Genomic DNA, 16,849 nt, shown 5'->3' with positions numbered 1-16,849 from the left:
GGTTTCGTCTTTCAGACCAAGGAAGAACACAACGAGAGCGAAACTAAACATATTGCGCAGCGGGAGAGAGAGATATATATGTATCTATACACAAACAAGAATAGAGAGGAACGTTGATATGTTCTCAGAAGTATTGAAAATTTGAGCTCCCGCTTTCTCGGCCTTCCTCGATCTGTGCCCTTAAGGTTTTCCTTCACACGCTGTTCGATTCGCCACTCCCGAGAGTTTTCTCGATCTGTTCTGTCACTTCCCCAATTTTCTTGGTAAATTTCTTTCGATTTCTCTTTCTCTCTTCTCAATTCTTTTTCCTCTTTTTGTGGAATTCAAACCCTAGGGTTTTTGTGACAAGAGCGTATTTGATTTAAGGTTTCATGCTTATTTGTGTTCAATCGTGTGTTTTTCTTTGCAACCGAAACCCTGCATTTCGGCTCTTTTGATTTATGGGTTGCCTTATTTTTGTGCAATTTTTTGACAACAGGGTTTTGAATTGGAGCGACGATTCAATAATCTTGAAAGCGAATTGCAGCATGAGCATCGATAGCCCCGGAGTAGGGGAGAATTAGGGTTTTCAAGATTCCGGCCGAAGCGGATTTGGGGGATTTCCATGGGCGATGGAGGCGTCGCATGCATGCCTTTGCAGCAGCAGCATCATATGGAGAGGTTTCCAATTCCGGAGAAGACGCTCTATGGTAACGGAAGCAAGAATGGGAGCAATAGCAACAACAATGGGTTCAATTCCAAGTCGCTCAAGTTGGCTGACACGGAGCGAAAGAAGAAGATGAAGGTGAAGAAAGAGCAATTCGCGAAGAACGGAGAGTCCGAAAAGAGTGATTTGGGATTCAATAGAGGTAAAAAGAGTAGTAGGGAAGTTGAAAATGGTGAAACTTTTGCTGAGAAGGTACAGAAGGAAGAGGTAGAAGAGGGTGAATTAGGGACTTTGAATGGAGATTTTGTGTCTCGGAGAAGTGAAATTGAGAAGGGAGAGATTGTTGATAAATGGAGAAGAAGTGAGGTGGAGAAAGGAGAGGTTGCTTATGGTAAGTGGAGGAAAGATGAGGTGGAGAAGGGTGAGATAGTGCCGGAGAAGACTAGGAGAGGAGAAGCAGAGAGAGTGGATTTTGGGTCGTGGAGAGGCTCAAAAGATGAGATTGAAAAGGGAGAGTTCATTCCAGATAGATGGCATAAAGGGGAAGCACCAAGGGATGAGTACAATCATTATAAATCACGCAGGTATGAGTTGGGTAATGATAAGGGGAGTAGATTTGAGGTTGAGCGTACACCACCTTCTGGGAAGTATTCGGGGGATGATAGTTTCCGTAGGAAAGAGTTCAACAGAAATGGAAGTCAGCTCTGCAAAAGTACTCCCAGGTGGGAGAGTGGTCAGGAGAGGAATATAAGGATCAGTTCAAAAATTGTAGACGAGGAAGGTTTGTATAGGAATGAATACAGTAATGGGAAGAACCATGGGAGAGATTACTCTTCTGGTAACCGGTTGAAGCGGTATGGCACTGATTCGGATAGCACAGAGCGGAAGTATCATGGAGATTACGGGGATTATGTGGGCTCAAAAACCCGGAGGCTTTCTGAAGACAGCAACCGCACTGCCCATTCAGATCATTATTCACGCCGTTCTGTTGAGAGGTCTTACAGGAATTTAGCTTCATCAAAGATGACTCCATCAGAAAAGTACTCCTCCAGGCATTATGAATCTTCTTTATCTTCAAGAATAGTTTATGACAGGCATGGGCGTAGCCCTGGACATTCCGAGCGGTCACCACTTGACAGGGCCCGGTATTATGATCATCGTGACAGGAGTCCTGTCCGTCGGGAGAGGTCACCATACGGTCGTGAGAGATCACCTCATGGTCGGGAGAGATCTCCACATGGTCGGAATCGACACCATGATCATAGAAATCGAACTCCTACTCATGCAGAGCGGTCCCCACACGATCGAGCTCGAAACCATGATCGTAGGGATAGGACCCCTAACTATCAGGAGCGGTCCCCAATTGATCGAAGTAGGCCCAGTAGTTACCGAGAAGCAAGTCGTAAAGGAGGAACAAGTGAGAAGCGTAATCCTCAGATTGGTAGTAAAGAGCAAGAAGATAAGCCCAGCCAGAGGGATCCCATTGAAAAAGACTCGCATTATTCAGCTAAAGAGTCTCAAGATACTAGCAGTGTACATAATGTTAATGGCTCTCTGGAGAAAGATGTCGAGTGTGAGACTCACAAAGAAGAGCAGTCTCAGAGTCCAAGCATTGCTTGCAAAGAATCGTCCCATGTTGATGGGACTCTTCCTGAAGAGCTACCATCTATGGAAGAAGATATGGATATATGTGACACGCCACCACATATCCCAGTGGTGGCTGATTCGGCTACAGGGAAATGGTTTTACCTCGATTATTATGGCATGGAATGTGGGCCTTCTAAATTAGGCGATCTTAAAACACTTGTGGGAGAAGGGGCTCTAATGTCAGATCACTTGATTAGGCACTTAGATAGTGATAGGTGGGTAACTGTTGAAAATGCAACGTCTCCGTTGATAACTGTGAGTTTCCCATTCATTGCATCGGACACCATAACTCAGCTGGTGAAGCCTCCCGAAGCTCCTGGTAATCTTTTGGCTGATACTGGAGATACTAGGCAATTTGGTCCTGGTGAGGAAATACCCGTCACTTTATCCGAGTTTCTGGTTTGCACGGATAACAGTGCAGCTGCTTTTGAGCCTTCAGAAGATCTTCACATTGATGAAAGGGTTGGGGCTCTGTTACATGGCTTCCCTGTCGTTCCTGGCAAGGAACTTGAGACTGTTGCAGGTATTAGTTTGTCTGTTAATTACTTTTACCCTTAATTAGGACCAAATATTTTTAGTAAGGATCTGGTTGTAATTCCTGCGCCATTTTTGTTTGGTCGAGATTTTTTACTTCCCACGTTTGTGGAACCTTATGATTTTGCAGAAGCTCTACAAATGAGGATTGAGCCTACTGAATGGGGGGAGGGATGGGGAAATTCTGAAGGTAGACTATCTCTGACATTGCTTTCTATTCATTCATGTGTTTATCTTTATTTTGGATTACTTATAAACGAGCCATTAATGTTCTTACGGTTCAAAGCTTCTATGAGCAAGTTTTGAAAACTTCTGTAGATACTCATTGAACCTGTGTGGACTTGCTTAGGAAAAAACCTATGGACTTGTTTGGTTTCATTATTTTTTCCAAAAAATTTAAAAAATGTCCAATTTTAATTCAAACATCTTTAATTTTTTTTTTATATAAAAAATTCCATTTCTAAAAAAATCGTACTTTGTATCTAATCATTTGTTTTTGTTTCCATGAAAAAACACAAAAATTATAACTTTCAAAAAAATCCAAAAAGAAAAGTTATCCTTACTCATAAAAAAAAAAAAAAAAAATCATTAAAAATTTATCCAGAACATTTTAAAATTACCTACAGCTTTCACAAACTCTATTAAAAACACATCTCAAAACATTTTTATACAAACAGTTTCTCATTTTTCCTACTTTCACAAAATCCATTGTAAACAAGTCTCAAATTTTGAGAACCTCTAAAAAATTCATAAAAATTTTACTAACCATCACTTCAAGATATGCATCCCATGTCATAGAGTTTATTCTGGTCCTTGTACAGGTTTTGCTTGGTATCAAACTCACAGAAGCGAAGCTTTTGATCAGAAAAATGATCAATTGTCTAGAATTTCCGACATCAAATCAAAAGAAGATGCAGAATCCAGGTTAATTGCGACTTCTGACAAGGATCATGGTTTTGCCTGTGGAGAATTTGGTGACTGGTTTTCTGGCCGATGGCCATGTAAGGGTGGCGACTGGAAGAGGAATGATGAGGCTGGACAGGATAAGTCTTTCAGAAAGAAGCTTGTTCTCAATGATGGTTTCTCATTATGCCAGATGCCAAAGTCTGGTTATGAGGACCCTCGCTGGCATCGAAAAGATGACTTGTACTATCCATCTCACAGCAGGAGGCTTGATCTCCCTCCTTGGGCTTTTTCTTTATCAGATGAGAAGAATGATTGCAGTGGCGTGAGCAGACCAGTTCAGAGCAAGTCTACTGCTATTGTTAGGGGAGTGAAAGGAACAATGCTTACAGTGGTCAGGATAAATGCATGTGTGGTTAAAGACCATGGTTCATTTATTTCTGATCCACGAACAAAAGTCAGAGGAAAGGAGAGATATTCTTCAAGGTCTTCTCGTCCATACTCTTCAGGTAGTGATGGCAAGAGATCGTCAACAGAATGTGATTCTCAATCCAAAAGTGCTAATGATCAAGGTTCACAAGACTCCTGGAAATGCGGGGCATCCATCAACCCTCCAAAAGACCGTCTTTGCTCAGTTGACGATTTGCAATTGCATTTGGGGGATTGGTACTACCTTGATGGTGCTGGGCATGAACTAGGGCCTTCTTCATTTTCACACCTGCAGGTCTTAGCAGATCAAGGTGTCATTCAGAAACACATCAGTGTTTTCAGAAAATTTGATAAAATTTGGGTTCCAGTTCTCTCTGCTGGAGAGACCACTGAAGCCAGTGTCAAGAGCGACCAGGAGAATACTTCTGCGAGTGGTGATTCTTCAAGACCTTTTTCACAATCTCAAGGCACTGCCCTTGGTGATTCTAAAACGAAACCAAGTTTCTCACACGACCTACATCCTCAGTTCATCGGTTATACTCGTGGGAAGCTGCATGAATTGGTAATGAAATCATATAAGAGCCGTGAGTTTGCTGCAGCCATTAATGAAGTCTTAGATCCATGGATCAATGTTAGGCAGCCTAAAAAGGAGATGGAGAAGCATATATACCGTAAATCAGGTATGGGTTAATCTCTTTGTTTCCATTGGCATTCTGGATTTTATTCGGCAAAAAGCAGATTTCTCTATTCAAGAGGCACGAGTGATATTTCTTTAATTTTAATCTTATACTGGTCCCAATCAATTCTTTTTTTAATCTCATTCTGGTAGTGTTTCAAGTAATGAACCTGCCATTCAATATTCTGCTAGAATATGTCCTTTGTCAAAGGTCAATCTCTTTCTCTCTCTCATTATCTTATAGCAACTGAACTTAAACCAAGTCATTCATAATGTGTTCGAGGCATCTTTGTGGTGAGGCTCTCTGTCAAACTTCTTTATGTGCATACGTGGTTTACTGTGCCGTCATGAATTTGCGAATACCTTGATGCATGGCTGGCCCCTTAGGTTTTTTTTGCTCCCCCTTCGTTTTGTTGTGTGTGTGTGTGTGTGCTGTGTGTCTATGTATGTTTCTTAGTTTTATCGTAGTCTTTAACCCTATATGAATATTAGTAGATTATCTTTAATACATTCCATCGCTGTTTCTTTCGGACTTTTACTTTGTTCTTTATCTTTGTTTCTTTGAAATAATTTTTTATATACTGTGTGCTTGGTTGGGGCCTGGTTAACTACAGAAGGTGATGCACATGCTGCCAAGAGAGCACGGCTGCTGGGGGATGAGATTGAAGAATATGAAGTAGAAGAGGACATGCACACAATTAAGGATGAATCCACATTTGATGATCTTTGTGGTGATGTTTTTTTTAACCGAGAGGAGAATGAAAATTCTGAATCTGAAATGGGAAGCTGGGGTTTATTGGATGGTCATGTCCTGGCACGGGTTTTTCATTTTCTGAGATCAGATATCAAATCCCTTGCCTTTATTTCTTTGACTTGTAAACACTGGAGAGCCGCGAGCAGTTTTTACAAGGACATCTCAAGACATATTGACCTGTCAACTTTGGGTCCTAACTGCACTGACTCCATTCTCTTGAACATCATGGTAGGTTTTACTTTGAATTTGCATTTTTGAAGTCAAAATTTTTGTTCTCTTGTTGATAGGTCTCATGTAATGATTTGCTTGCAGAATGGTTATGGAAAAGGAAGGATGAATTCAATGGTTCTTAAAGGTTGTACAAACATTACCTCCGAGCTGCTTGAAGAGATTTTGCATTCGTTTCCTTGTATATCTTATATAGATATTAGAGGTTGCAGCCAGTTTGATGAGTTGGTCCTCAAATTTGCGAACATTAACTGGATCAAGACCCGAATTTCACGTGTTACAAAGATATTTGAGGAATCACCGTCTAAAATAAGAAGTCTTAAACAGATTACTGAGAGAACTTCATCGATTTCCAAAAAGGGTCTGGGTGGTGATATGGATGATTTTGGTGAACTAAAGGACTATTTTGATAGTGTGGATAAGAGAGACTCAGCAAATCAGTTATTCCGCCGAAGCTTATACAAACGATCAAAACTATTTGACGCCAGAAAGTCGTCTTCCATTCTATCTAGGGATGCTCGAATGAGGCGGTGGGCCATTAAGAAATCTGATAATAGTTACAAAAGAATGGAAGAATTTATTCTTTCGGGTCTTAAGGACATAATGAATAAGAATACTTTTGATTTCTTTGTGCCCAAGGTATAGCTAGTCATCTGTTTTGCATGTTGCCATATTAAAAAATCTCTCTATCATAAGTACATACTTTCTTGTTGTCTCCTTATTGATCAGGTTGCAGAAATTGAAGACAGAATTAAAAAGGGTTATTACATTGGCCATGGATTGAGCTCTGTCAAGGAGGATATCAGTCGAATGTGCAGAGACGCAATAAAGTAAGTTCCGTTGGGCCTGTGTTTGGTGCTTTGTTAAATAAGGTCATAGATGCTGTTGTTAACAATGGGTTAACAGCTCTATGCTCAGGTTGAAGTCTGATGGGGTTAACTCAAAGCTGTTGTATTTTATTATTTTGGTTGTCCAAAGTTCTTTTAAGGTGGTCATGACTCAAACATTTTTCTGTGGATTTATGGGTACTCTATCTGGGCATATTTTCTTTCTTCATGCAAGTCAGGCAACATAAATATCTTTTTATGCAGCATAAACAATGATATAAATTAGCTTAAGCACTTGTTTCAACTGTATTCTTTATTCTTTGTTGACTTATTTTGTGTACAGAGCAAAGAATCGGGGCGATGCTGGAGACATGAATCATATTATTCCTTTATTTATTAAACTTGCCACACGATTGGAAGACAGTTCTAAGTCGTCATATGAAAGAGATGAGATGATGAAGTCCTGGGAAGATGATTCACCTGCTGCCTCAAAGTATAAGAAGAAGCTCAATAAATCTTTGACTGAAAGGAAGTATGTGAATAAGAGTAATGGCACTTCCTTCTCAAATTATGGTTTGGATTATGTAGAGTATGCATCTGATCGAGAAATCAGAAGGCGGTTATCCAAATTGAATAAAAAATCTATGCACTCGGAGAGTGAAACATCTGATGACCTTGACAGGTCTTCAGATGGCAAGAGTGAGAGTGAGAGCACAGCCTCAGATGTGGAAAGTGATTTGGATATTCGGTCAGAAGTTCGACCTGCAGACTCAAGAGGGAATGGACACTTTATTCGAGATGAGGGCTTGGATTCTATGACTGATGATCGTGAATGGGGTGCTCGCATGACCAAAGCAAGCCTGGTTCCTCCTGTTACAAGAAAATATGAAGTCATTGATCAATATGTTACTGTTGCGGATGATGAGGACGTGCAACGGAAGATGCGAGTATCTTTACCAGAGGACTATGTTGAGAAACTCCATGCACAGAAAAGTGGCACTGAGGAGTCTGATATGGAACTTCCTGAAGTCAAGGATTATAAACCTAGAAAACAGCTTGGAGTTGAGGTTTTAGAGCAAGAGGTTTATGGAATTGATCCCTACACTCACAATCTTTTGCTTGATTCAATGCCAGAGGAGTTGGATTGGCCTTTACTCGAGAAGCATTTGTTTATCGAAGATGTGCTCCTTCAAGCTTTGAATAAGCAAGTTAGGCAATTCACTGGAACTGGAAACACTCCTATGATGTATCCCTTGCAGCCTGTTATTGAAGAAATCGAAAAGGCTGCTGAAGAAGACTGCGATATACGAACTGTGAGAATGTGTCAGGGTATTTTGAAGGCCATAGACAGTCGTGCCGATGACAAATATGTTGCTTACAGAAAGGTATGTATGCATCATTGATTTAGTGCATGCAGATGGTACTATCATGTTGCCCCTCTTTTGGACATGCTGCTTGACTTATCTCCTATTTTGATGCTGATTCTCATGTTTTTTTATTGTCTATTGGGTTCTGATATCAGGGGCTTGGTGTTGTTTGCAACAAAGAAGAAGGTTTTGGAGAAGAGGATTTTGTTGTGGAGTTTTTGGGAGAGGTAGGGCAGCCAATTGTTAGTGTAATACAATTACTTGTTATAATAATAAAATTTGGAGGTTTATTGTTCTGAAACTCTTTGAAAATAATTTTGTAGGTTTATCCTGTTTGGAAATGGTTCGAGAAGCAAGATGGGATTCGATCTTTGCAGAAAAATAGTAAAGATCCAGCTCCGGAATTTTACAACATCTATCTTGAAAGGCCAAAGGTTTTCCTCTCTTCAACAAGCGTTGTGCTGTAGGCTAGTCATGCTTGCTCAATCTGTTCTTGCTTTGCGAAACTTTTTAATCTGATCGAACTGTATATAACCTTGCAGGGTGATGCTGATGGGTATGATTTGGTGGTTGTTGATGCAATGCATAAGGCAAACTATGCAAGTCGAATATGCCACTCGTGTCGACCTAATTGTGAAGCAAAGTGAGTCCTGTTATTGTACTATCTTTGCTGTTCATAACCCTAACTGCCGAGTTGTAAACCAGTTGATAATGTTATTGGTACAATGCGAAAGACTTTGCTTGTTACTACTTAATGACCCTGCAAGCTACCCTACAGATTTGAACTTGTTGTATATGGTAGAGAGTAATAAATCTCATATCTATTATTTTTTTATATTGGTCTGGAGGAACATATCCAACAATTTATCTCTTTTAACTTTCTTCCCTAATATTCTATATTTTATTCTTACTTCATCTATATATATATATATATGTTTATTGTTTTTTTATATTTGGTAAATGTAATATATCGTGAGTGAAGCCGGATTTCGATCATCCTATAATTTTATTCTTCAATGCAGGGTTACTGCTGTAGGTGGTCATTACCAGATTGGAATCTATTCTGTACGTAAAATTCAATATGGCGAGGAGATCACATTTGATTATAATTCTGTTACAGAGGTGTGTTCTTTTTGCTGTTTGGCTTACGTACACTATGGAGTCTGGAGAAGAATAATATATGTATTTCAATATTTACTGACTAGTTTCTGTTCCTTTTGCTAGAGTAAAGAAGAATATGAAGTGTCAGTTTGTTTGTGTGGCAGCCAAGTTTGCCGGGGCAGCTACTTGAATCTGACAGGTGAAGGGGCTTTCCAAAAGGTACAGGATTTATGGCAGTTTCCTGATTGTAGATGTCGAAAAAAAAAAATGAAAATGAAAATGAAAATCCTGAACTAGTCTGATCAGAATCACATTTTTATCATGTTGAATTAGTATACTGATCAGCATAGAAGGCCAGTCTGATTGTGATCCTGATATTGTAACTGATTATTAATTGTCTTGCTGATGTTGATACGGCTAGCAGAATCTTATTGGTCCTTTTATAGCCGTAGTTTCAAAGTTGCCTTTTTGTTTTATGTAGTTTATTTCGTCCATCCACAGGTACTGGAGGACTGTCATGGAGTTCTTGATGGTCATCAGTTAATGCTAGAAGCTTGCGAATTAAACTCAGTATCTGAAGAGGATTATCTTGACTTGGGGAGGGCTGGTTTAGGCAGTTGTTTGCTTGGTGGGCTGCCTGAATGGGTAGTAGCCTATTCAGCTCGCCTGGTATGTGCTTTTGCTGCCCCCAGCTTTTGTTTTCAGATTAATTTTTGTTGCAAGTAATTTAGTTGTCATTTTTGTTTCTCCTGACTCCTTCATTTTGTATGCAGGTGAGATTTATAAATTTTGAAAGGACAAAGTTACCTGCAGAGATTCTAAAGCATAATTTGGAGGAAAAAAGGAAATATTTTTCAGATATTTGTCTTGAGGTTGAGAAGAGTGATGCCGAGGTTCAGGTTTGGCGCTCACTGCCCTAGTCTTTTATTGTGTGTGGGTGTGAGTGCATGTGTTTGGGCAGGCTTGCAATTAACTTGTGGTATTCATAAATTTTGGCATGAGGCAGGCTGAGGGTGTGTACAATCAAAGGCTTCAGAATTTGGCTGTTACTCTTGACAAGGTGACTACCTTCTCTAATTTTGTTAAGGAGTTTGTCGGTTCTAATTTTGTTAAGGAGCAGTCAAGACGCATATAGCATGCATTCTTCTTGTAATGGGGCTTACTGTCATGTTTCTCTCAACCTGAAAGTGGTACTTAAGATGATTTTAGGCCTGCTATTTTGGGGTCTATAAATCATGAGTCCTAAGTCAAAGTTTTGATGCTAAACCTTTGAATTATTCGATGATTCTGGATCTTTGTTAGGATATTTACTCTTAACTCCCATGTCGATAATATCATGTAGCCAATGATGTCTCTGTGTGTTGAGTTTAGATCCTACACTTGTCATTTTCTGATTGCCTAGGTTGATGATGTTGATCTGTTGAATTGTCTATACAGGTGAGATATGTTATGAGATGCATTTTTGGTGACCCAAAGAAAGCACCACCTCCTCTGGAGAAGCTGAGTCCCGAAGAAGTTGTTTCCTTTTTCTGGAAAGGAGAAGGATCATTTGTCGATGAGCTTCTCCAATGCATGGCTCCTCATGTGGAAGAAGGCACGCTAAATGATCTCAAGTCCAAGATTCATGCTCATGATCCATCAGGGTCGGATGACATTCAGAAAGAACTTCAGAGATCTTTACTATGGTGAGCGTGCACTTCTTCAGTTTTGTTCCAGTATTCTTCAAACTTACGATGATTCAAGTGTTAAAACATGTAATCTTATGGGATGTTCATTATTATAAAGGCTGAGAGATGAGGTCCGAAATCTTCCATGTACCTACAAGTCTCGGCATGATGCGGCAGCTGACTTGATCCATATTTATGCATACACAAAGTGCTTTTTTAGAATACGGGTACTTCTTACAGCCATAGAACTACTGGAGTCTCTCTACCTTTCATTTGCAGTTCCTTTGATCTTAAGCAAATTTTATTTTTACATGCAGGAATATAAAGCTGTAACGTCTCCACCGGTTTACATTAGTCCACTTGACTTGGGCCCCAAGTATGCTGAAATATTGGGGGATGGCTTTCAAGAGTATTGCAAGACCTACGGTGAGAACTATTGTTTAGGACAGCTAATTTTTTGGCATAACCAAACCAGTGCGGACCCAGATTGTAGCTTGGCCAGAGCAAGTAGGGGTTGCTTGCTGTTACCTGAGATCGGTTCCTTCTATGCCAAGGTTCTGAAACCATCAAGGCATCGTGTTTATGGCCCAAGGACTGTGAGATTTATGCTGGCAAGAATGGTGAGTTTGACATGCCTATATCGAGTTATACTCGGGTTCTTTTAATTACTTAATAAATGACCTTACTCTGCCCTAACCTGGCCCATAAAAAACAATGGGTAAGCAACACTAACGCATATGTATGTTTAAGCATCGTGAGGACTCTTGGACTCTTTTAGGAGAATAGTTGGTACTTCTAAATTACCTTTGATAGAACCCATTGCGACTTTGAACTGACAAATAGTGATTACATTTGGTTTCCTATGGTTCTGTGACAGTACTGAAAACTTGCCCTTTATCTCAAATTATATTCGAGCTTTCCCAATTAATGAACTTGAAGGGACCCACTAAGGTTGTAGGGGATTACCCATTGCTGTGTTTAAAAACACTAGCAAACTTGTTTAATTTTGAATGTTATGCCCCTTAGCCTTTTTTTATTCTCAACTTGCTTTTATTTGCCGTTGGTTGCTTATCTGTTGCAATCCTAATGTTTTCCAGGAGAAGCAGCCCCAGAGACCGTGGCCTAAGGACCGAATATGGTCATTTAAGAGCTCCTCAAATGTTTTTGGCAGCCCGATGTTGGATGCTGTTCTAAATAATTCTTCACTGGACAGGGAGATGGTGCAATGGCTGAAGCATAGACCTGCCATATTTCAGGCCATGTGGGATCGGTGACCCATTGCAGAGATTGGGAAAGCAGCAGGCGTCATTAGACAACTCTTTGTCAATTGGTCTGGAATGATTTGTCAATTTTAGTCCACAGCTGCCCCTTTAATATGTGGGAAGTTGGTAATCACTCCAAAGCGTCACATTCATTTTGTACTGCAGTTTCTCCTCATTCTTGTGTACAGTTTTTTTTTTTTTTTCTTTTTCCCCACCTTTGTAATTTGTGATTCATTATGGCAGTAAGTAGCATTGTTTCTCTCTAATTTTATGAGAAAAAAATGAAAAGGAAGAAAAAGTCGGAGGCATTAGCTGTTAATTGGTATTTTTGTCACACAATTTCTAAACTAGTTCCTGCGTTTCTTTCCCGCCAGAGTAAGGCTTGTAAATTTTCATAGGACAAGACAATGAGCTATGATGAGATTTGGTGGCGCCCTTCTGCTACAATTTTCATTCTCATGTCTTGTTCACTACTGGTTAGGAACATACTTGGACGCTCACTTTTTACTTCTAAAAGCTTGCGTGTGTTTTTCAGACCCACTAGAAATGAGCACAGGATGGAAAGAGCTCGGCACTTGCTTGGATTGCGAGGACCAGAAGTTTTTAGGCAGATTCTTAACTAAACTTGTTTGTAAACAAACCTTGATCAGGATTTTGTAGTTGTAATATATTTTTTTTTCTTCCCCAAAGGAAAGAGGTGATTTGAGTTAGTTTGCGAATATGCCCTGGTTATCATGGTCGTGATACAAGATTTGCCCAGATATTGTTACAATATGGACAATTACCCCCCAAACGGATGCATATGACTGAGATAGAAAACTTGACTTTTCCCTCCCCCTTTTTGTATTTTGATACAGACAGGCCTCAAAGAAAGAGGGGTATGTTTAGCAATTGTGCAACAAGCTTTTATTTTTTATTTTTTTTATTTTTATACATTTGAGGGAGGGGGTTTCGAATTCCAGACCTACATTTTGGAGGCTGTGAATTATGCTAATCAAGCCATAGACCTTTGTATCCTTGGGCTTGACATTTGCACAATTGTTACGGGGTTGGCTAAAATAATTCAATAATCCATCAAATGTGAAAGATGGGAGAAGGTACCATGGTAGTAACTCATGATTTAAGGAAAAAAAAAAAAAGGAATTCAATTAATTAATCTTATTCGAATGTATGCATGCATCATGCATGCATGCAAGAATTGGGAAAGGTGGAAAGGACATGGTGTGTATAATTTGGAAAAGTAGGAATTATTGATTGATTCAACGTAATGAAGCGACTAAGCTAATCAAATGATGCATGCAGAATCTAACACTCAAATGTAACGGAGATTGATTTAGAATATGCTTAGTTTATAAATATGGTGTCGTTTTGGCATCTTCAAAAGGCATATCTCAAGGAGTTTATAATTTGGTGTTGTTTAGGTTTGAGGCTTGGTGGTGCAAGGAGGAGTAGTGTAAAGAAGTTATAGCTGCTAGCTGGGGGAATGGAACAACATGTATTAACTCAGTGGGCAGTTCAATTCAAGTATCTCTAAAACAATGTGGTAATTATTTGCAGCAATGAAGTAAACAGCATACTATGCAGATGGATAAGGTGATTAAAGAAAAATCCGTTGTTTGAGAAGGAGGTGGAGATGTTATTGGAGGAGGAGGATTTAAAGTGGAGGCAAAGGGCAAAGGGAGTTGGTATGCTAGTGGTGATAGGAATACTCGCTTCTTTCATGCTTGTGCTACTCAAAGACAAAAAAAGAATACGACTGTGGAAATCGTGGATGGTCAATCTGTGCTGAGATCAGACCAGGGTGGTATTCAGGAGGCTTTCAAGATGCATTTTCAGGAGGTTTATACCTCTACTGAACCAACTGAGGATGTTATTGACAAAGGGGTGGAGAGATTGGAACAAAAGATTACCAGTGACATGAATAATTTCCTTTTGTAGGATTCACTAAGCAGGAAGTGGAGCATGCTTTGAAACAAATGGCCCCTTTAAAATCCCCTGGACCTGATGGATTTGGGGCTTGTTTCAATCAAGAGTTTTGGAGCTTAATTGGTGACAAGGTATGTACTACAACTTTGAATTTTCTAAATGGGGGACAACTAGACTAGGATTGTAACTTCACTTTTTTGGCTTTGATTCCAAAAGTTAAGAGTCCAGTTTCTGTTGGTGAGTTCAGACCAATAAGCTTATGTAATGTATTTTATAAACTTATTGCAAAAACTCTTGCTAATAGATTGAAGGTGGTTTTACCTAATGTCATTTCTCAAAGTCAAAGTGCTTTCATAGCTGGAAGGTTGATTACTGATAATGTTATCATTGCTTATGAGACCTTACACTCTATGAAACATAGACAAAAAGGAAAGAATGGAAATATGGCTGTTAAGTTGGATATGTCTAAAGCGTATGACAGGGTGGAATGTGGGTTTTTAAGGGCTGTTATGCAGAAACTTGGATTCCATGATCACTGGATTGAGTTGATTATGCAGTGTGTGTGTTCAGTTCAATATGTTGTTCTTATTAATGGTTAACCAGGGAACAAAATCATTCCAACAAGAGGACTTAGGCAAGGAGATCCATTATCTCCTTACCTATTTCTTTTGTGTGCAGAGGGTCTAAGTTCTTTAATTAAGCCTACATAAATGACTGGTTTGGTGAAGGGTGTGAAAGTAGCAAGGGGTGGAACAACCATTAGTCACTTAATGTTTGCTGACGATTGCATTCTGTTTTGTAAATCCAAATTAGATGAGTGGAGACAGTTAGTGAGAATTTTGGATTCTTATGCAGTTGCTTCTGGACATAAATTGAACAAATAGAAAACCTCAATTTTTTTCAGTTCAAGTACCCCTCAGCAAACAAGGAACATATTAGTAGAAGAGATAGGAGTAAGAAGTTGTGGGGTTTTTGACAAGTACTTGGGTCTGCCTAGTGTTGTGGGTAGATCTAAATATAAATCATTTCGTGAAATTAGAGAAAGAGTTTGGGCAAGAATCAGCAACTGGAAGAATAATTTCTTAACACAAGCAGGGAAAGAAGTTCTGATAAAAGCTGTCTTACAAGCTCTTCCAACATATGCTATGGGTGTTTTTAAGTTGCCTAAACTGTTATGTAAAGAAATTTCTTCCTTAATAGCAAAATTTTGGTGGGGACATTTGAAGAATGACAATAAGATCCATTAGAGGAAATGGAGTGGCATGAGCAGATCAAAACATGAAGGGGGCTCGGGTTTAGGGATATTGATTGTTTTAACAAGGCAATGCTTGCAAAACAGGTTTGGAGATTACTAATTAAGACTGAGTCATTAGTTGCTACTATTATGAAAGAGAAATATTATAGACATTGCTCTATTATGGATGCAAAGCTTGGTGGAGGACCCGCACTTATATGGTGGAGTCTGTGGGAGGCTAGAGATGTGGTTAGAAAAGGGATGAGATGGAGAGTGGGAAATGGAAGGAATATAAAGATATGGTTTGATAAATGGATGCCAACTCCTTCATCATATATGGTTCAATCTCCTGTTTCAAATTTGGGAAGGGAAGCAATTGTGGTTGAGTTAATTGATAAGGATACTGGCTGTTGGAAGCATGATTTGGTTAGGCAGACTTTTAACAGAGAAGAGGCTGCTATTGTTTATACTATACCTGTGAGCAGAATGAGTTTAGAGGATAAACTTTACTGGGTACTTGCTAAGAATAGACTTTTTTCGGTCAAGAGTGCTTATTATGTTGCAATGAAGATTAAAAGGCAGCATGGAGGGGAGCAATCTACTAGAAATGGGGTAACTATGGTCTGGAAGCATAATATACCTAATTATATTAAGGTATTTCTATGGAGAGCTCTAACTAATTGTCTGCCTACTAAAAATAATTTGTTTAGAAGGAAGATTGTTGAATCTGGTTTATGTCCAATATGTGAGCAGTTGGAGGAAACGAGTGGCCATATGTTATGGAGCTGTGTGGCCACCTTTGATGTGTGGTCTGAAAACATGAGCAAAGCACAGAAGCTGATATGCAGAGAAGAAGATTTTCTTGCTACATGGACTGAATTATCACAAAAGTTGCTGAAAAGTAAATTAGAAAGTATAGATTTTATCTTCAGAAAGGTTCGGCAGAGAAGGAACAATTGGATCTTTGAGAAATCCTTTCAAAGTCCATTTGAAGTAATTGATGCTGCTATGACAAACAGTGAAGAGTATATTCTGGCTAAGGGTGCAAACAAAGATGACTTTGTTGGTTCTGCTCCTGTGGATTGAAATGTTATATGGCAAGCCTCAACACAACTCCCTTACAAGGGGAATTGGGATGCTAGGTTTGAGGAGTCCAACCTAAAATGGGGGCAAGGATTATAATTAGGGAGGGTGCAGGAGATGTTATAGCTGCTTTGTGTATGCCTGAGAATGTTGTTAAGGATGTTGTGGTGGCTGAAGCGAATGCACTTTGGAAAGCTATTATTTTCTGTGAGGAAATTGGTATTGAGGTTGCTATTTTGGAAGGGGATGCTATGAAAGTCATAAAGGAAGTGCAAGCCAGTGAAGAGAGTTGTGCATGGTATGGACAAGTAATTGAAGACATAAAACTGAAGTGCCGATATGGTTAGAGATGGCTGCTGCAGTATACCTCCAGAGAAAGTAATGTGGTAGCTCATAGACTTGCTAAATTTGCTCTACAATGTGAGGATGAGGTGGTCTAGTTAGAAGATTATCCAGATTGGATTAAACCTTGTATCCAATTGAAAAAACTTTGTATCCCTTCTTATATGGAATGAAAGTATGGTATCTGTTATTTTTCAAAAAAAAAAAAGAGGAATGTCTCGAT

The 16,849-nt window shown here is 39.4% G+C and overlaps 1 protein-coding gene across 1 annotated transcript; it reads left to right on the top strand.

Annotated features, from left to right (window-relative positions):
* The first annotated feature begins 16 nt into the window (after positions 1 to 16).
* LOC109010146 (histone-lysine N-methyltransferase ATXR3) lies at positions 17 to 12,360 on the top strand. Its single transcript, XM_018990866.2, has 20 exons — positions 17 to 263; positions 479 to 2,816; positions 2,958 to 3,017; positions 3,649 to 4,839; positions 5,450 to 5,817; positions 5,902 to 6,456; positions 6,547 to 6,647; positions 6,988 to 8,029; positions 8,167 to 8,238; positions 8,335 to 8,445; positions 8,554 to 8,654; positions 9,034 to 9,133; positions 9,236 to 9,331; positions 9,614 to 9,781; positions 9,886 to 10,011; positions 10,119 to 10,172; positions 10,550 to 10,797; positions 10,898 to 11,006; positions 11,097 to 11,399; positions 11,877 to 12,360. Exons 2-20 carry the CDS (start codon positions 605 to 607, stop codon positions 12,051 to 12,053), a joined length of 7,194 nt encoding a protein of 2,397 aa, XP_018846411.1. The 5' UTR covers positions 17 to 263; positions 479 to 604; the 3' UTR covers positions 12,054 to 12,360.
* Positions 12,361 to 16,849: the final 4,489 nt, after the last annotated feature.

The sequence above is a fragment of the Juglans regia genome, chromosome 1 (assembly GCF_001411555.2).
Source record: "Juglans regia cultivar Chandler chromosome 1, Walnut 2.0, whole genome shotgun sequence".
In the NCBI taxonomy this organism is placed as follows: Eukaryota; Viridiplantae; Streptophyta; class Magnoliopsida; order Fagales; family Juglandaceae; genus Juglans; species Juglans regia.
Note: the sequence above shows the minus strand (reverse complement) of the source record. Positions and strands in the feature narration are given on the sequence as shown.